Source organism: Thunnus albacares, chromosome 17, assembly GCF_914725855.1.
Source record: "Thunnus albacares chromosome 17, fThuAlb1.1, whole genome shotgun sequence".
NCBI lineage: Eukaryota > Metazoa > Chordata > Actinopteri > Scombriformes > Scombridae > Thunnus > Thunnus albacares.
In genome coordinates, this window is record NC_058122.1 from 3,654,326 (window position 1) to 3,675,970 (window position 21,645).

Here is a 21,645-nt window from a genome sequence, read left to right on the forward strand (position 1 = left end):
TGCGTCATCACGCAGCAGATCAGCGAGCAGGATCCGAACAGAGAGCGGAGACACCGAGAGGGAAGAGGGTCCGTGATAACTGTGAATCTAACCTCCTCTAAATCCATCCTCATCCTTGGAGAATTAACACTCATCCGTATCACAAATAGCGAGAGCATAAAGTACACACTTCAAGCTTTTTAACAAGTACCGTATTGCCGCAATATGAGGTTAGTAGCGTTTTAAAATAAGTGGCGAAAGATTGTGAGAGCTGATTTCATCCGGAGACAAGACACAATTCACCGCTTGAAGAGGTTCTGTGTCGGATGTTTTTGTCTATTCTAATTTGAAAAAAGCTTGGACCTTGAAACGGAACATTTTATTTTAATATTTTGGAGCTAGCGAGCTTGCTGGCCGACCACAGACCGCTTATCATGGAGTTGAGAGTTGGAAACAGATACAGACTGGGCAGGAAAATTGGAAGTGGATCATTTGGAGACATCTACCTTGGTAAGTTATAGTTAAATAAACTCGCTGTAGTGTTTTATTTGTTTTCTATCACCTTAACTTGATACACGAAGCTGTAACAGCCTGCCAGCTGGTTGCCTTCCTGAACGAGCCAATAATCAGCTGTTCAGTGTTTAGTGTTAGCAACATTAGCTTTTAAGATAGCAGTCTGTCTAGCAAAGCGGCAGTTACAAGACGTCTGTTAGCTTGTGATAATCCACACTGAATGCTGTATTTTTCTGTGTGAATGGGCCACCATAATGTGATATAAATTTCCGAATTTAGCTGCATTAACGACAATAATGGGGCCTAAAGGCTGCCGTGTAGCTAAACCTTTTATCACCACTTAGTTAGTATGCGTTTCATAATATTTGAGTGAGTCATCTCTGTCTTTACTCACCTGGAAGCAGCAGCAGGTGTAGAGGAACTGACCAGGCCAAAAGCTTTACAGTTCATACCCCGAAGTGATAAATGACATGTAACCTGCTCACCGATGCTGAACAGCCACCTCCTAAACACAGCAGGCCAGTCTTCTCCTCTGTTCTTAGGAAAAGATGGGATCAGTGGTTCTCAAACAGAGGAGTCTTTCCCTGAGAGGTTTCCAGAAGATATAGATTAATTTCAGTCATTTGAATCTTCTGAAAAAATGTTTAAGCGTGTTAGACTTTATATTGTGTTCAGTTTTGGCCATTGGGACTATACATTTAACCGTTCAGGATCAAATTTGACTTGTTTTTACATCTGAGAGCAGATAAAACACCCTAAACATTCTTTTTTTTAGCCTGAATTTACATGACTTCTTCTAATTTGACCCTGAATATACTAAAATGGTAATATATCAACTTTTTAAAGGTATTTTTGAGCAGCTGATGTGAGTGTTTGACCTATATTCATTCAAAAATCACCATTCTCAAATACTGTTGCATTGCTCACATTTAATATAATTAATTGAAATTGTTATGTTCTCCTGTTTTATGTAACATAGGATCATTATAAAGTGTGATTACAAATGTTTGTTAATGTTTCCATTAATAAAAACGTAAAAACTAAAGAATAAACACTCTGAAAGCTTTATAAGGATAAATCGCACATTCATTAATGACTGATGACGTGTATATACGAATGATTTGTGGTACAGAAATGTGGCATGAGGGGAAACGGTGAAGGTTCAGCATATGAACAGTATGTGAGGATTAATCAAATCAGGCTCCAAGGCCTAGTGAGTATCAGCTGAGGTGTGTTTGACATTAAGGTGGTTAATAAATCCTGCTGCTTGTTCAGTGCCTGCCTAGAGGGGACTTGTTCATGTATGACTCCGTTTCATCTACAAAGTGCCAGGGGCTGTGGCCTATTGATTTGATAGTCTTTGTAATAATTGATTGGATGTGTTGCCTCCCCAGTGAAGGTAAAGGTTGGGGGGGATGCTGGATGCTATCTGTGCTGGTTGAAGATAATTCACTGCACAGGCAGAGTGGATTACGACAGGCCACAAGCTGTGATGCCGCCATCATTTATGCTTGGACATGGAGATCATGGAAAACATAAATATGCTCTTTAATTAGAATATACACTAAATGTATTAGACATTGGGGGCATCTTCCTGACACTGAGTTGTAATGCATCCTATGGTGGCCATATTGGAGGTCCACAGCTATTGGCAACAGTGGTTGAGAACAGCTGATCACATTTCTGAGCTTAAGACTTTGTCATCTGAACTACAATAGAGAAGAGCCATTGTTAATTCATGAAGTGTGTTTACTGGCTGTGGACTGTGTCACTTCATCACTGACATCTAATCAACTCAGAGAGTACAAATCCGCAGGCCTGACCCTGAGCACCCACAACATGATGCTAGTGTGATATCACTGAATATTACTGATACTCAGTCCGTCTGAATGGCGCTGTTAGCCAATATTCATGCAATGTTGTTTCTCAAGTACTAAACTGGATTATGTGCAATTTTGTTTGTATGTATTTTTACTATTGGATAAAGTATGAGTTTAAGACAGTTTTCTTATTTCATTCTTCTTAATTAAGGAGGACATATTATACCCCTTTACCACAAGTTAACACAGTTCCAGGGGTCTTAATAAAATGTATCTGACATGCTTTGGTCAAAATACCACAAGGATCATCACCACAGAAGCTCTCTCATCCTGTATAAACGGCCCTGTTCAGAACAGCTGGTTTGAGTGCCTGTCCCGCCCACCTCACCCCCCTCTCTTCGACGGGGTGTGCTGGCTACCATGGCAACTCTTGAGCATGAACCCTGGAGAAACATGGCTGCCAGAGAAAACATAGCGGTGCCCATGAGCGGTGCAGCAAACACACCACAAGCCTTGCGTTACTCACGCGAGTTTTACCGCAAGATCATTTGTGTTTATTCGCGGCAAACAGCCAGCGAGCAACGGCAGGAACTGACTAGACCAGCGCAGTGAAGTTACTGGAGCTCAGCCTGAATGAACCAAACAATAACTTAGATTTTGTTGTGATTAATTGCAATAAATGGATCAAATGGATGCTGAAATAACTACATCATGATGCTGATTTGTAAAAAGTCTGAATTCATGCTTTGTCAAGTCTGTCTGCAAGACGACAAGCAAACACATTTTAAAATGCTTCTGAATGGAGTTCAGATCAATCAGAGTCATGCTAACATTGTAGCTGCTCCATCCACACTCAAAATAATGTCATCTAAAGGCATAAATATGGCCGCGATGTTACTGATTATACACATAACTTTAAAATTATATAAACTCATGTTTATTATTGATGACAGCAGCTGAGGTGGTGCGTTTCTCCGGTGTTAACTTAGCTCTGGCTAGGTTGAGAAGTGTGAAGATAAATCCACTTAGAAGAAGATGAGACAGCAGCAAAGCAGATCTCTCCAGCTCTGCTCCCTGGCTCGCTCCTCCAGAGCTGGCCGGCACTCGGTCCAGCCCCACCATACACGCAAATGTTTTGCCCTTAGCTTAGCTTGGCGGTGGTGCTTGCTAGCAAAACATGGCGGACCTCAGGAAATGTAGTGGGTGGTGGCTCAGATAAAGGCATGAGGGGGGAGGGGTACGGTTTCAGTGAAGCCCCAAGTTACGTAAGAAAGGACATCAAGTCTGAATGGCTTGTTGAATATCAACAGTACTGAGCATCCAAACTAACCGGATGGTCTTATTTCACAGTTTGTGTGTTAGTAGGCACATCAGAGACCCAAATATATACGCACAAGCACTGAAAAAGTGAGCTTTTAAAGGCCCTACACTCCTAAGGTCCCGCTACTTATTACTATTTTAATTCAGTATCATGTCAATACTAAGCTTAGAAGGAATTAACTTTAAGCAAAATGTATTTTAAAAATACTTGTGGATTTGCATGTTTAGCCCATTGGCTACAAATCACATATACTGAACATCACAGCTAAGCATTTTCCAAACAATGCTGCTGTGTTTTATAGATTTCAACACATTTTTTTCCTAATATTTTATTAAACTTTGGTGGCATTTTTACCATGCAGTGATAATACACACTTTATGTTCAGCGTGGTTAAGAGTCTGATTTTCACCCCAATGAAATTGAATGCAAATCAATGGCTGTGTGGAATGGTAGAAAAGATACACAAGAGAATCTAAAAGACGCTGTTGAAAAATTGATAGACAAAAATGTGAAGTACACAATTTATATGACTAAATAGCTAAATGTCCAAATAGTTGTTGATCTAGTAAGGCCCTGTCATGTATGTATGTATGTATATGTATATGTATATATGTATTGTCCCAAGAACTCAGTTGTTAGTTGATATACAAGCTAAGCTGCTGCTACTTTTTATGTTGCTGACAGTTTTGCGATAAAAGGATAAGAAAGGAAAGGAGATTAAAAAAAAGCTCAATTCTTGTTATGTTTTCTGAGAGTACTCCACAGATTTAGCATTGCACTTTTATATCATTGTGGGACTCATGATGGAGAGCTATTAAAAAGGCTGAAAATGTAGCTCTGCCAGAGATCTGTCTTGTTATTCAACGCATTCTTCTTCCTTATCAGAACCTGGCACCCACATCATGGGGTGCCAGGAACGCAACCACCAACAGCTTGTTCTGAGCTCGGCAAAACACATCCCAGACATCCCACTTCTACTCACACAGATGAAACTCATATGTCCTCATATTTCTTTAAGCATTTCAAACCACAAGAGGAGGACGGTTAATAAATGTATCAAGAGGATTCAGTCTCGTCTTCCACATGACCTGTCGGTTGGGTTGACAGTAAGAGCTGCCAGCTGCTTATATAATCACTCCGTGTTTTTGTCTCCACTCATCTCTCCCACCCCCCACTCTGGTGACTAATAACGTAACATAGTTAATCAGCCGGAACGGTGTGTGCCTCACACACTCTGCGCTTCAAGTTTTTGAAGTCTGATGGCAGCGTTCTGTGTTTGGAAAAGTTCAAGCTCGAAGCAGACATATCAAAAAATGAAATGAATTCTACACTGTGCAGAGAAAACAAGATTGACAGTGGACCGTATGACCTGTCAGTACCTGATATTAGATGGAGTTCTATTTCACAGTAACTGCGCTCCCACACAGTGTGTGAACGCAGCGTGCTTTAATAATGCTGACAGTGTGCGAGCAGCTCGGTGTGTCGGGGCTGTCTGAGTGGTGGATTCTGCTTGTATTGGTGTGAGAGGCTGTTTGTTATTGGCAGGAGGAGAAAATTATGAGGTCAGCTCTTGGAACAAAGCCTCGTACTGAATGTGCTGTGACTGGGTGCAAATGTGGACAGTAAAATATTCTGGACCGGTCATATAGCTTGTAATCTTTCAGAGGTTTGTCATAGCAAAATGTCATTTATGCAAAGTCTGCACGAAGCAGTTAGTGAAGTGGCTGAGTCTAGTTGTACTTCCACAAAGATTTCCTGTTGAATCTCCTGTCGCGTTATCTGCTGGTGGATGATGTGCACATTGGGTGCATGTTGAAACAAGCTGGAGAGGAAGTTGTGTTTGTCATCGTCCAAACTCCCTTAACTGGATTTTGCTCAGCAAGTCTTGTGTAACATAAAATACACCCCATATAGTTTCCCTTTTGTGGCACCACCTGATTGTAGCTCAGTATGTATTCATTGGATTTTAATGGTAAATAAGGCAGTGCGTGAAGAAATGCAGCCCCTCATCAGGGCTCAATATGTACAAGAACACACTTCTAGGAGATTATAACATCAATAACGTAATTGTCCTGTTAAGCTCGTGTGTGTTGAGACGTTGGATAAAATGATTGTCGCTGTGATAACTTTGCACAGTCGTTACTGTGCAGTGTTTAGAAGACCTTCAAACTCATGGATCTCAAATTTGGACTCACTGGATCATATTTCATCCTCTCAGTGCTACCTGAAGCAACATGCCTCCACAAATGCAAACGCCTGCTGTGTCTGTGTGTGTGTGTTTTTTTTAATGCAGTGTCTTTTTTTGGTGTGTGCATCTGGTAATGGAAATTATGTGGTTACACAGCGCAGCACTGTCTAAGTTTGCCTGTTAGACTAGGCCTTGTGTAACAGATATTTAGCTTGTGATACTCAGTAAACTGGAGTGGTTCCTGCAGTGTATGCTAAAAGGGATGGGTCCACTTCTATATGCAGAGCTAACAATGAGGTTGTTGTAGAGCCATAATAACAGAGAACTTGAGATGACCTAAAGCTAGTGACTTTTTCATGAGGCTTTTCGGTGCTGTCGTGTTTTTGTTTTTTTTTTTGCTTTGTGGTTTGATGGTGTGAAAAAAACCATTGCATGGTGTTGATAGTGGCTTTGTTGACGTCACTTCAGACAGCTGCTTCTCAGAAACGTTGGGAGTTGTGAAATCTTGTCTGTTAAATGAAGGGGGCCCATTCAGTGCGTGCGTCTCTGGAGGAAGAATGACTTCCAGAGTTGGTGACTGGCTGCATTAAGACGTCCTGCAGTAACAGATTCTGTTTGTTGTGGTTCTTGTCCTGAAGAACAGACCCCGCAGTTACTAGAAGCTCGCACTCTAACTCTGATATTCTCTGTGCAACATGTTGCATCTGCTAGTGTACACCTCCCACAGTTTGTTGCCACAGTGTTTTGATGTGGTGGGGGGGGGGTGTTTGCGTTCTGTGACTGGTCTGACTTGCCTGGCATCACATCATCCTTCTTATCATATTGCCCGTGTCTGTGCTGTGAATGTCAAAGTGACACTTAAGAATGACTTCAATGAGAGCTTGGCTTCTGTGTTGACTTTGATCATTTCAAGTTCCTGCCGTGATGATTAATATGCAACTAATGGAACGCCTCAATGGCATGAGAATATTTAATTATGAACAATAAACATTTGTGTCTTTATAGCATGTTAAAGCTGCAACTTCCTTCTCCTTCATTACAACTATTTTGATAATTGACTAATCATTTTTTTCAAACAAGTCATATATGCAGCCAAGTCTCAGTCATATATGACAGTAAATTGAATCTCTTAATGTCTTCAGGCAAATTGAAGACATCACTGTGTGCTCTTGAGAAAATGCAAATGTCATTTTCCACAGTTTCTAACATTTTGTAGACCACACAATTAATCAAGTGATGAGAAAATGCTTTTACATACACTTACTTCCACCTCCTAGTTTTCCTATGTTGCTGTTTGTGAAGCAGTGTGGAGGGACGTGTCTGAACATGTTTCACCAGCACAGTTGAGGATAAAAACACACTGCACATGTACACACCATCTTACCTATAACACATACACATGCTCAACAGAAAAAAAACACATCACATTCCTATGATGCAAGAAAGCAGCCAACACACTGAAATGTGTTGCTCAGTCTGCGTGGAGCCTTTACAGCCATTTTCACCGCTGCCGATTGATTGAGATATTGATTGGCCGAGCACAAAACTAGAGCTAGTCGTTATGAGTCAGATGTCTTTGTATGTATGTTTCACTGACTCTAAAATAGAAAGTAAAGCCTGTTAAATCTACAAGCAAACAGCGGTCTTAATACTAATCTCATACATGATGTTTAGGGCTGCAAGTGAGAGTTATTTGCATTATCGATTAACTGTCAGTTACTTTCTAATTGAATCATTTAGTCTATAAATGACAGACGGACATAACATAATATATGTTATTAGAGCCAAAATGAGGTCTTGAAATCGTTACTTAATAAACTGCTTAACATTTAAATTACAGTGATGTGAAACAGAATAAGCAAGCAAATCTACAAGTGACAGATACCAGCAAATACATCATAAATCATTTTCTGTTCATGGACTCAGACAGGGACCCTGTCAGTCAGACTATAAAACCAATACAGTCATAAAACTGCATTGGAAGTTTAATGTTAGACTTTGACTCTCTGATTAATACAGAACTTCACTGATAAGATATCATTGTAAATGTCATGTGATTGGCAGGATTTAAAGGAGGTGAAATGATGTATCAGTCAACTAGAGCTGAAACACTGTTCAGTTCATCTATTGGTAGATGGACATAAAATGAATGTCTTTCTTTTGAATTCCTTGTGAAAATTCACATTATGAAATAAAAATGCTGCCCTGACAGTGATGATTCTCACTTTATTTGTGATTCATTATTTCTACAAGTAAGTAATATATCCAGCATTTCATTAATACAACAAATATTTATATCAAGAGGTTATAAAAAATAAAATCAAATAAAACACACAAACCTACACACAAAGAAATGAAATGAAAAGATCAAAGAGGCTGAGTGTGAGTAAGAAATATGGTAAAAACTGTTTCATCATTGGATAAATGGTGTTTAAGGAAATAATAGGCATTTTAGCCCTTGTCCTATTGGTGCCCATTAATGGAGTCCATTAATAAATAATTCTCATTTTTACTGTTTAACATTGTAATCATAACCATTCCACACTCCGTGGTGAAACAAAATATGTCCCCGATAATATAGATTGGAATTTAGTTGTTTGTGATTTGGTGAACTGACCTTTTTAAAGTTACTACCCAAACTGATTGGCATATGGATTTGGACAGCCAGCCAGAGGCGGATCAATGCTATTTTTATTTAGGTTTAGGTGGAGTTCAGATGATCTGCAGCAGGATAGCGTTGCACTAGCATCATTGCAAAACTTGTCCACAGCAGCTTTTTACATGTTGTACAGCGTGGTAAGCACAGGCTCTTCTCCTGCATTATTGAAACTTTTCTCCTGCGTAAACTATACAACATAGCAGCTTTAAACTGAGCTCATGGCCTCAGTTGTGTGCCCCGCCCTGCTGAGTGCAGCCCAGCCCGTCCAGATGACATCATACAGAGAGATCAATGATGCACCATTGGTGCTGCTGTTAGCCTACACGATATGAGCCGTGTGGGTGTGTGTGCGTCTCAACTGAAATGGGATTACATAACCTGGAGTCGAGTTACTGTGTTTATATGGAGGGAACTGGACCCCTTCACCATATTTAGGAAGAAGCTGGAGCTCTGATTTGTCAGATCACAGAGAGCAGCTGAGAGTGGTCTCAGAATGAAAAATTCCCCAAATTCTCTTGTCCCTTAGAGGAGTTAGATGAAGATGTAATGATAGCTGTTAGGAATCTGGGCTGCACATGCAAGTAGGAACAAGATACATGAAAGAAGAGCAGCTACAGTGCAGACTGGCTGAGTTTGCTGTGTTAACAACCACTGATATTTCTTTGTGTACCTCAGCAGTTTAACCACCAACCGCTTAAATGATTGATGTTTCCTGAGACCTGTTGACAAAGCAAACTATTATCATCTTAAACTTGTTTCATAGAGTTAGTGAGCTTGGATGAATCAGATACAAAGGCGACATGGACTTTGACCCGACAGCAGTACTCATTTAACTGCTTATACTCCATGCTGAGGATCAGCTACTGTCACATTTTATAAATCCATTCCTTTGTGAACATCTGTGTACTCACTACTGTATGTAACATTTTTAAAGCAAAATGATGTGATGTGTGGTCATGCAGCTAACCCTTCTGTCTGTCTCTGTCTGTCTAGGCACTGATATCTCAGTCGGAGAGGAGGTGGCTATTAAACTGGAATGTGTGAAGACCAAACACCCACAGCTCCACATAGAGAGCAAAATCTACAAGATGATGCAGGGTGGAGGTACAGTACACTCTAACACACCATTTACACACACATCCTACAACGTACGACTCCGTAAAGTCTTGCTGGGGCTTTTAGGAACTAAGTGGTCCACATCAATATTTACAAGCACTTCAAAATGTAAACCAACACTTATCAATCCATCTTGTTAATCAGTAGCTACTGTATATAGAAAATGATGGATGTTGGGTATCTCTGACAGACTAACCAGAGGTAGGTAATAATAAGAGAGTCAGATTTTGTTACAGTGGCATTTATTTCCCCCCTGACAACTGCGGATGTTTTTAAACTCAACTGTAAATGGTGAGCTGGGAGAACATGTTAGACTCTAATATACAGACATGACAGGATGCCATTCATTGTGAGTTGAACCTCTTAAAACATGCTCACACTACGACTTCAGCAGCTGGAAAAGGTTTGATTTTGTGTTAATGTCCTCTGAGACGAGGCAGCAGGCGACAACCTGGAGATACTTGTTTCAGTTCGTTCTAGAAATTGTTTTCTATTCCTCTTAAACAGATAAAAGTGTTTCAAACAAATGTAGGGAAGAGTCGGTTGTCTCGATCATCAGCCTCCTGATTCTGAATGATCTATCTTGAATCAGCTGTCAGGCACTTAAATAAACTCTAGCAGCTCTCAGCTGTCTACCAGATGAGATGCAACTTATCCTCTGGGGACCATGAAGGTTTGAATTTCATGTCATGACAGTTAATCTATTGAGATAAAGTGAGGGAAGGACTGACTGACAGACCGACAGTACCATCCATAGAGCCACGTCACTCCGGTGGCTAAAAGCTATGCATGGAAATGTACTGTCTGGAAAAGAACTGCTGGTGTAGTGATACTGGCAACGTAAGAAAATCCTTACTCAATCTGAGCTGTGCGTGGAAGTTACGTACTCCACACTTAACATGCCCACAAGCCTGCGGCGTGGGAGAGGCAAGAGACAGCCTGCATCAGTATGTGTGAACAGTGGGGTTAGGGGTGCTGCTGGGTGCTAAAAAAAAATCTGGTTCTTTAAATGTTCTGCCAGCTCAGTAGTCTCTACAACTTGTTGAAGAAAACTGACAACTGCATTTTCAAAACCACCATGGCACGCTTCAAACTCAGACCAGTTTTCCTTCTATTATGTTTATTAGTTTTTTCAGTCTTCATAGCAAACGGTCTGCTTGACTATTTAAGCATATGAAAGAGACGGTTCGGCTCTGTCAGCACAACTATGTGCACACATGCATTTGTATTTTTGTTCCAGCATGGTAGGATTTAATGGGGCATGTTGGGTGACCCAGACTGTGGGATGTATTTGCGTTTGTACGTATATAAATAGCTGATGCAGAGTGTGTGTGTGTGTGTGTGTGTGTGTGTGTGCACTAGGTGCTGAGCAGCAGCATTTTGTTACTGTCTGCCTGTAGAAGGAAATGCCAGATGGCCTCTTTGCCTTGGCAACGTCAGCCAATTACCAGCTACTACTAAACCAGCTGGCCTGTGCTGCAACAGTCCTCCTGTGTGTGGGGGCATGCACAGACAGTATGAGCATGATTTCACGTTTTAGCCATTTTGTTCTCAATGGTCACATGACTCTGGCCCGTATCAGACATTTTTAAAATAATCTGAAAGTAAGTCTCAACCACAAACTCTTTTTTTGTTTTTTTGCCATTTGAGTGTTTTTCACTTCAGTCACAGTTCAGCAGACAGTTCAACAGGAAAAAAAATGTCTGCTGGAAAAGAAACTTAACAGCCACAAAACAATAGTTTTGTAATAACCCCCAAATAAAAAATATTTTGGGTACTTGGAAAAGTGAACTTGTGGCACTGTATTGGTGCTTGTGTGCATATCTTTGTATCTACATGCACCTTCTAGAGTGTTTCGAACTTGCTGTGGCCTGCTCGGAGTACAAGTTACATAACACAACCTAAAGTAAAGCCAGACGACATTCTTAAACACAACTGCCGTTACATTGATTCATCACGGTGAATGTAAATCAACCTGTCAGCTGTATGCTCTGTAGTAACACTTTTTCCATGTAAATAGTAAATAAGTACTAAATGTAACCTTTTCCCTTCTTTCCTCCTGCAGTGGGTATTCCGACGATAAAGTGGTGCGGGGCCGAGGGCGACTACAATGTGATGGTGATGGAGCTGCTGGGGCCCAGTCTGGAGGATCTGTTCAACTTCTGCTCTCGGAAGTTCAGCCTCAAGACTGTCCTGCTGCTGGCCGATCAGATGGTGAGAGCTAGAGAGCACAGGGACTGTGTAGTTGCTGGAATGATTAGTATTTTCTGTAGTTAAGTACTTTCTGGCATGCCTGCACAGTAAATATGAAGCTACAGCCAGCAGCTGGTAAGCTTGGCATAAAGACTGAACACAGAGGAAAACAGCTAGTCTGGCTCTGTCCAAAAGTAACAAAATCCACCTACTGGCACTTCTAAAGCTCACTTATTAACACGTTATATCTTGTTTGTTTAATCTGTACAAAAACCGAAGTGTAAAAACAGCACGTTGTAGTCAATTAGTGAGCTTTAGAGTAAGCAAGTAAAGCCTTAATTTACACAGCACTTCAAAACAAGGGTGCTTCACATTTACAAAAAACACTAAGAAGCACCAAGATAAATATTTATCATAAAGAAAAGCAAAAGTTGCTCAACAGTGAGAGCAAATCAGGGCAAGTAAGTGACAACAAAATCCCTTTGAGCATAAATGTTTCTTTAGATGAGATTTAAAATTCTCTGATCAGACCTTCAGAGCAAGATCTGTTCCACAACCTGGAACCAGAAGAGCAAAAGCTCCACCACCACGAGCCTTGAAGTTTGAACTTTGAATTAAAAGGACTTTGAATTCTGGCAGATAGATTTTTGTCACCTTCAGACTACGTCAGTGTCTAGACTAGCTGTTTCCAGTCTTTATGATAAGCTAAGCTAACCAGCTGCTGACTGTAGCTTCATAGATATCGTACAAGCATGAGAGAAGTATTCATTTTCTCATCTAACTCTCATCAAGACAAATGTCCCATCTATAATGTACCATCTTGGAAGGCCATGAAAATTGAATGAAGAGGTTTACAGTAAATAGAGCCAAACATCTGAACGAAGGTCATGTTTACAGCCTCCACATTTTAAATAGAGCTAAAAGAATAACAATAGACTTGAATCTCTGGGACATTATTTACACAATAAGAAACGCAGTGTTCTTATAAAACTGTTCCTACATTAGCACTATAAGGCTGTTATTCCACATTAAAGTGATTGATTGATCCAAAAAGAGTCCTACAAACCTGAACATTACTTCACCTTGCCACTGGAGCTCCATCTAACTTTTAAGCTCACTAATTGGATGTTGGATGATCAGATGTTTCTTGTAGCTGACGTCAGGTTCTCCTGCTTTTCTCCCTCTAGATCAGCCGCATTGAGTACATCCACTCCAAGAACTTCATCCACAGAGACGTGAAGCCAGACAACTTCCTGATGGGGCTGGGAAAGAAAGGCAACCTGGTCTACATCATCGACTTCGGCCTGGCCAAGAAATACCGTGACGCCCGCACACACCAGCACATCCCCTACCGCGAGAACAAGAACCTGACCGGCACCGCCCGCTACGCCTCCATAAACACACATCTGGGCATCGGTAAGACAGCTCCCAAAATATGATGACTTTTGCCATGAGTAGAAACGTCTTTTAAGACTCCTCCAGGCTGATGATCCTCACTGTCTCCCCTCTCTCTCTCTCGCTCTCTCTCTCTGTCTACAGAACAGTCCAGACGGGACGACTTGGAGTCGCTGGGCTACGTCCTCATGTACTTCAACCTGGGTTCTCTGCCCTGGCAAGGCCTCAAAGCTGCCACCAAGAGGCAGAAGTATGAACGCATCAGCGAGAAGAAAATGTCGACGCCCATTGAGGTCCTCTGCAAAGGCTACCCATGTAAGTTTGATTGCTCCCTCTCATCTTCTGTTACATCAGTGCAGGATTTTAAGATTTGTGTCCTCATGTTGATGCAAACCAAATCCTCACTGCTGTGACTGAAAGCACCTCTTTAATGCACATTGTAAAGGAATCCTTGAAACACATTACAGCACTTGTGGAAAGTTCTCTGCACGGCTCTTGTGTTTGTATTGTCTGTGTTGAAGTATATGCCAGCAAGCTCACTGTGAGTTTCCTTGTCCTCTCTGACCCTACAGCTGAGTTTGCCACCTACCTGAACTTCTGCCGCTCACTGCGGTTTGACGACAAGCCCGACTACTCATACCTCCGCCAGCTCTTCAGGAACCTCTTCCACAGACAAGGCTTCTCTTACGACTACGTCTTCGACTGGAACATGCTCAAATTTGTAAGTTGTATTATCTCAATGAGAGTGGATTCAGTTCATTCCACCAAGTTGATTTATAGATCTGTAACTTTATACATAGTTCTGTTATTATAGCCAAATTACAGGATTGTACATATTGAGAGACAAACCTTAAAGTGTGTGTTTGTGTGTGTTTCAGGGTGCCAACAGAGCCGTGGAGGACTCAGAGAGGGAGCGCCGGGAGCGGGAGGAGAGGCTGAGGCACAGCAGGAACCCCGGGGCCAGGGGCATGGCCTCTGCCTCAGGAAGAGCCAGAGCAGCTCAGGATGTCGCAGCCCCCTCACCACTCAACCCTGCGTCACACACAGGTCAGCACACACATACACTCACATAGAGTTTTCAAAGCCTCTTCACATTGTGCAGTTTTCAGCAAGATTGCTTTTATCGCACACTGTGCAGGGGCCTAAAGTCAGGCGTCTGCTGGTGTGAGTTACTGTATTCTGTTGAAAATGCAGATCTTTCAATTTATATTTTCCTCATGTTTGTTGTTTCACATACTGCAATTTATATCTAGAAAAGATGTCCGTTCACATTGTAAAAAGGAGACTTGTATATTCAGTATAGTTGTAAAGAGTCACGCAGGTGGAAAACAAACACAAAGTTACCAACTCACTCTGTGGCTTTTTAAACACAGTCTACTTAATCTTTTGCTTCTCCCTGATTGTAATAATTTGACTTCTTGTACCTTTTTCAGGTTTGGAGAAAGAGAGGAAAGTCAGCATGCGTCTTCATCGTGGAGCACCTGTCAACATCTCCTCCTCAGACCTGACGGGACGCCAGGACACATCCCGCATGTCCACCTCACAGGTAACAGATATATATGATGTAAATGTGGAATGAATCATCTGTGGTCAGTTGCTGAAGATTGGCACAATTTCAAATAGGAACCATTTATCACAAGAGAACATAACATAGAAAACACTGTCAGGCAGTGTTAAAGGACAGTGCACTTCCTCTTGGCCCTGCACCAAGTGTTGGTTGGTTCCCCCTTTTTCATTTTCAGTTGGAAATAACTCACATACATGAAGAGTGTTAGAGTCAGTCAGCAAACAAGCAAGAAGAGAGCAAATGAGATAGATATTGCAGAGTAGTTGCATGTCAGTGTTCATCCTTTAAAATATTTAAATCCATAAACTGAATAGTACACAAAGTCTTCAATAGCAGCAGTAGTTTTAGTAGGAGTCCAACATGTTGAGTGTGAATAGTCACCTGTCTTGTTATGGAAGTAGTTTAAGAGGATCTCCCACCAAACTTCTGCTAGTGCGGATGTGAACAGAGAAGCTGAGGTCACTCCAGCAGCAATCTGCTGTTTAATGGCTTCACTAGGTGCTTTGTTTTTTTTCATTTTTGTAGACGTTGTGCTCCCCCAGGAGGTCAAAGAGTGTCACAGCCAGTCATCACTAAAAATGAAAAACAAAAATGAAAAATTTGACATCTATTTCAGTCTCCTACACACCGACCGCTGTTGTTCTACTGACCAGTTTAGGTGTTGATCAAGAAGTTGATCAAGTGTATCTAACACACACTGAACTAAAGTGCTCTTTTGTTTTGTCTCTGCTTTTTGCTTTGATCTCTGCTGCTGTATTATCTTGTTTAAAGTGCAGCTCATGAATAATCCAAATGCTGATGAATAATTAAACTCATTTGCATGTATTGATATGCGCGGCTATGACTATTTCTTGTGTATACATGTAAACCCAGACAGTTACTGGTATTGTTATTGCTCAGCCAGCTTGTCTATTTAAAGCAGCAAGTTCATTTCATTTTAAAGGGTCGGTTTGCAGATGTTTCCAAATTACAAAAAAACCAAAACAATGTGATTTTGCCAATTTTAAAATGACTGCTATAGACCTCACTTTTCATAGACTGTTTGCATCTGTCAAGCTCAGATCTTTATTTCCCATAAGAGGACATTGTTGTGTACCTTCATAACCTCAATAAAAACACAATAAAACAATAAGACAGTCAGTTATGTTAACAGTGCTGTTACGTCACAAGCAGTACAGACTACTATAAAAGGTTACACTGTAATAAATAGAACGGTGATAAGATAAGGTACTTAGGAGCAGTTTAGGGTGTGTCAGAGTTCAGTGTTGATTAAATGTGGGATAAATAAACTTGAACATTTCGCACATAATTTTGGGAAACATATCTCTGACCAGAGGGGAGGATGGTCTAGATTTACTCTGAAGGATTTAGCTTTCTGTGTGATTTCCTGGCAAAAAATATAAGTTGATTTCTTGTTTCAGACGTTTAAAGGAACCGGTGTTTGATTGTCAGTAGTGCAATGGAGGAATGTTTTTGTGAGTTCCAGATTGTATCACACGTTCATATGACGCACATGTTCAACGCGATACACATTCCTGCCACTAGTTCCTTGGTATTCCGTATTGACAGTTGGTAGCGGTAAAGCACAAAGAAACCTAGCTATGCACCAGCAAAAGGCAGTGAAGAAGAAGAGTGTGAGCCAGCAAACATGGATATAAAAATTGCAGGATTTACAATACTTTTCAGCGTTAGAAGTGTTAAATGTGGAATAAAATGCACTCAACACATTAGTTAAACCTCAGCGATATACAAAATGTGTTTTGGTGAAAAACACTCCACAGGGTGCTCCACATAAAACTCCACAGGGCACCTTTAAATTCCAACAAATCACAATGCTTGAGGCCCCTGCAGTAGGGGTCTAATGACAAAATTAGTAAGATCAACTTGGCTTGATCACATCCCCTTCACGTATTCAAAAACCGCCCAATGTCCCTCTATTGTTTCCCCAAACCATCTACACCAGATGCTTTTCAGTCATGTGAATGTCCAGAAAATCATCCAGAATTCACAGAACTGTAGTAACGTACATAACATAACATACCAGAACTGTCACTACTCGCACGATCTGTAGTGTCTTTTTTTTTCCCTTACTGGACAAATTGTAAAGCACTGACTGTTACTCCAGTCAGCCTGAGTCTCCTTTATTGTCACTCTGGTTATACAAGTACAATCATTACAGAAAAACATTAAATGCATATAAAAAGACATAATATATAATAACAGAGTGTAAATATTCCAGAGGCCAACTTGTTTAAAGTGTTAGCTTTTAGCAGTAGCTGAGCTCAGACTCAGTTGGCACTATAATAAAGCAACTGTGCTTATAATTTAATAACGCAAAACAGTGCATTTATTGTGAAGTAACGTATTCTTCACTGTTGGTTGATATTGATTTTTGCTGGTGACATCATCATAAAAATCCTTTTCCATCTGTGTTTATCAGGCTCTGTCCCGGGTCACACCCAGCGGCCTCCAGTCTGCAGCCCCACGGTGAAACCCTCCCATCCACCCGTGCACCACGGAGGCCTCAACATGCACCACCTGCAGCACGCACACACACACACACAGACACATACACACACATACACACACACACACACAAACACGCACACACACGTACATATACACAGGACTCTTTAAGGACGCGGAAGACTTAACAACCCACACACAAGAGTCTGGCTGCGCTCTTGTTCACTCAACGGGGGGGAAAAGATGCACAACCAGGAATGTGTGTGTGTTTGTGTGTGTGTGACAGAGAACCATCTTGGCAAAGTAGCAGCCACAGCCTCCCTTCTACTCCCATGGAAGATGTGGAAACACCCCTCCCCCCCCACCCTCCCTCCTCCCCCCCACCCTCCTTACTGTTGATGAAGCCATGGATTCACTTTTCTCTGGCATCCTTTTTTTTTTTTTTACTTTGGTTTTACTTATTTTTGTTGTTAGCATTAAAATGTCTCTCACACCAGCTCCACTGGCCCAAAGTCACAAGCTGTCTGGGTTTGTAAACGGATCAGGATGAGTCTGTTAATTGTTGATAATGTGTGGGACTTTTTTAACTATGAAAAGCAAGAAGACAGTGTTAAAGGACAGTGCCTAAATTCATTTGTGTCCTGAAAGACTCCTTTAATCCCACAAGTTGACACATTTTCCTTTTTTTGTTTTTAGATGTTTTAGGTTTAAATTTAAGGTAGTATAATCCTACTTAGTTTTTAAAATGGGACTAAAGGCCTTTTAATGTTTTATTTTCAAAGGTCATCCCATATTTTCTTTTCCTCCTCAGGTGTGTTAGAACCAGGAAGTTATAGTTGATCCAAAAACACGCAGCACATTTTCTTTCCGTCTTCAGGTTGTGACTGCAGTGTGCTGCCTGGGAAAGCTGTGAATGGAGCAGTGAAATAGTCGGGAGGGTCGATGTATCCACACTGAATGGATGAGACGTCGTTTTTAACCCGGTGCATAGTGATGTGGTTTTCTGTGTGTTTGTGTGGTTCTGTCCTAGGGTTGTACAAGCTCAAACGGGTGGGGTCGAGGGTTTTCTTTCTTTTACTCCTTTGCCTCCTAAACGCCACTCCAGACCATCTTTCCATCTGCTTCCACTTTGAGTCCAAATGCAGCTTCTTTTTTTAAAAATTTTTTTCAAGCATACCTTCAAACCATTTCCTACCTAGTCCTTGTTCAACACTCATCAACTTTGACCAAAATTTCAGAACGTTGCACCTTGTCTGGATGTGGCTCACCAACACAGTCCTCCTAGCCCAGTAGACACCACAAAAACCAACCTCACAAGCGCTTAAATAATGTCTTTTCCAATGTAATGATACTTGCCACAATTTACAGCTTTCACTATCGATATTGCACTTCTTAAAATGTTTTAGTTAGCCAGCCCGGTGCAAACAGGGAGCTGGAAAAACCATGACAGAGAGCATCAAAACTGTAGGCCAAAGGCAAAACAGTGGTTAATGTTTGTCATTTGGGGGATTATGTTGGAGAAAAGCCTCCTGGTGAGCAAAACAAATAGGTCTTTGGTAAAATTATTCTATTACCTTTGATATTCTCTTACAACATGGTTACACAGTGCACATTCAAATTACATCAGCATTAGTCCTGTACGGTTCTGTGTTAAAGGGACACTCCACCAGTTATTATACATCAAAAACCAATTTACAGGGAGTACTACTCAGCCTGCGAAAACAGTTGTACAATGTCTTCTAGGGGTCTGAAGAAGCTTTGATAAAAGCTGCATTATGGGAAATCCATAATCCTGTGTTTTGGAGCTTGACCCCATAATAAGGGGACTCATTTCAGTTAAAAATCTTTTTCTGAACCTTAGAGACAGCTGGCATAGACACAGCTTAGTAAGGTGAGATAAACAAGGGATTGAAAAAGATCATCAGACTTGGATTAAATCTGATGCTGATCTTTCAGAGCAGCTTGGCACATCCCCATCAGATGAATGACGTGAGAGTCCAGGTGGAAAATGGCCAGGTGTGCTTTAACATCAGGCTGGATGGAACTGGGGGAGGTTTTGGAGAGGTTTGGACGGAGTGTTGTCTTAAGAAACGAGGTCATGGCTGAGTCCCAGTGGTATCGGAGCTGGAGCCTCGTGCGGCTCCTCTCGGTCGGCCGACCTGACCAATAAATCCTGCAGATTTTGAAGTAGAAATTTCTCGATGTGGTAGACTGGTTGCAAAGTATTGTAGGCCATTTTCTGTAGTTGAAGGGGGAAGGGGTTGTAGTGGTTATTTGTACGTGTTTGTTCTGATGTTGTGTATAGGATGTGCCTACTCTGTCTACCACGTCCACACGAGCCGCTCTCCGGTTTGGGATGATGACAGCGTATGGAGGGACAGGGAATGCTTCACTCCATTAGAGTTCCTGCTGACGCAGGTTTTTTTTTTTTTTTTTTTTTAAATATACATCACCTGTGGGCTTGAAAAACAAACAAAAAAAGTGATGGATTAACTTGTCTCACTGATGATGGCTATGATAAATGCAAGTACACTTTACATGGTATAATAGTTTTTTTCAGTCTGTCGTTCATGTCTGCTTCACTCAGTTATTTCTTATTTTGTCACCTCCTGTCTGATTTTACTTTTAACTACAGTGGAGATGGTTGCTCATGTCCCACAATGCATCTTACTGTTGATTCATGGGAAATCTTTGTCTTTCCACCCCCACCTTAAGACTTTTGCTCCTCATTTGTAATGCCACTGTATTTGTGTATTTTAAAATTGTGTAAATAAATTAATAAGTACTTGTAGTTGTTGTGTTTTATTGACTGGACTGGATGTTTCGGGTGGTTTTGGATAACCTTTTATGGTATGATTTGGGTGAACTTATCCTGTACACTCCTTAGAGTAGCATTAGAGGAAAGGTGATGGTGTCATTAAAATTTAAAGGGTTTTTACCATTGTTTGCATGAATTTTCAGTAAAATTAATTGAAAATTTCTCCATAAGATTAACATTTCATGGAAAACCTTATATCATAGATCAAGTGTTGTAGAAGTTCAACAAGTACACATAGAATGGTTAGCCTGACACTAGACTAAAGGTCATGAGGAAAACAAAATCATTCCCAAACATCTTGGGACCATTGATATCCCTGCCAAATTTTATGATTTGCTCTGGACCAGAGTATGCACACAGCTATAATCACTAGAACTAAAGGGGGAAATTTATTTAAGGGGATTCACACACTTCTCAAAACAGACATATGCTAGTATTAAAGTTACACAAATTGATTTTTTTTAGCCACCCTAGCTGCATGGCTGTATGGATGACCACTCTAAATCCATCCACCACTTTGGTTTAGACAGAAATATCTCAACAACTATTGGACGAATAGCCATGAAATTTGGTCCAGACATTCATGAACCCTAATGATTTTGGTGAACCCATGACTCAGGTGCAATTTTTAATCTGTCCAATACCTTGGTTTGTAACCAGATACCTGTAAAACTACTTTTAGTGCTAATTAGCATATGTTGGCATGCTGACAGGCTAAACTAAGGGTGGTGAACATCAACATGTTCCTATGCCGACATAAGCATTTAGCTCAAAGCACTGCTGTGCCTAAATATTTCCCTTTCTCACTTATAATAAGAGTAAGCATCCAGGACGACATTTTAGCCCCTGGCAATTTACAGGACCTGGTTCTGTAATACAGACATACACTGTAGAAAAACCATGTGAGCTCCATCACTGGCTGGCTTGGTATTATTGTTGAAGATCCCCTCCAGATATGTTTTAAAATGTATATAAAATACTTCAATTTGAATAAAAATAAGTGTCTGATATGGTTTTCCACATAAAAGTTCAGCTGTCTTGTTAAAATCCTTAAAATGATATCTACAGTACTCCTTCTCCCTCATTACAAATTCTGGATTCTACAAATATGCAAATATGTTTAATTTCAGATATTTTCCTGCTGGACACAGTATGTCTCCTACTTCAGTATAAAGTCCATTCTCAATGTATGTGCACCGGAGGCTTCAAGTTTCCACATCACACTCGTGTAAGTCGGACCAGGATTGGCCTCCAAACTGTGATGTAACCTATCTTGCTTGTAGGCCCGCCCCTTAAAATTGGATTATCAATGAGCACAGAGAAACTTTCCACTTTTAGCAGATGAATGTGAAAAAAATTGTGCACATACATCATTCTGCACAGTGAAGGTCAAAAAAACTCACAACTGAAAGAAACAAGAAAAACATATTTTTTGAACTTTAATATTAGTATTACTGGTAATTATTATTATGCTCACTATAACAACTTCATGAGCTGATATTATGTCAGTGTTGTATTTTAAACACGTTGTGCTGCTCCCACGTAGCCAAAATAAATAAATAAAAAATCACTAAATGCTGCTTCGAACAGAAGGTGTCACAAAAGAGCAG

At 40.8% G+C, this 21,645-nt stretch overlaps 1 protein-coding gene across 1 annotated transcript; it reads left to right on the plus strand.

Annotated features, from left to right (window-relative positions):
• On the plus strand, positions 1-20,008 carry csnk1da (casein kinase 1, delta a). The gene is made up of 9 exons (XM_044330800.1): positions 1-489; positions 9,474-9,584; positions 11,662-11,810; positions 12,977-13,205; positions 13,329-13,499; positions 13,757-13,905; positions 14,063-14,231; positions 14,618-14,730; positions 17,192-20,008. The coding sequence occupies exons 1-9, from the start codon at positions 414-416 to the stop codon at positions 17,240-17,242; spliced, it is 1,218 nt and encodes a 405-aa protein (XP_044186735.1). The 5' UTR covers positions 1-413; the 3' UTR covers positions 17,243-20,008.
• The last annotated feature ends 1,637 nt before the right edge of the window (positions 20,009-21,645 follow it).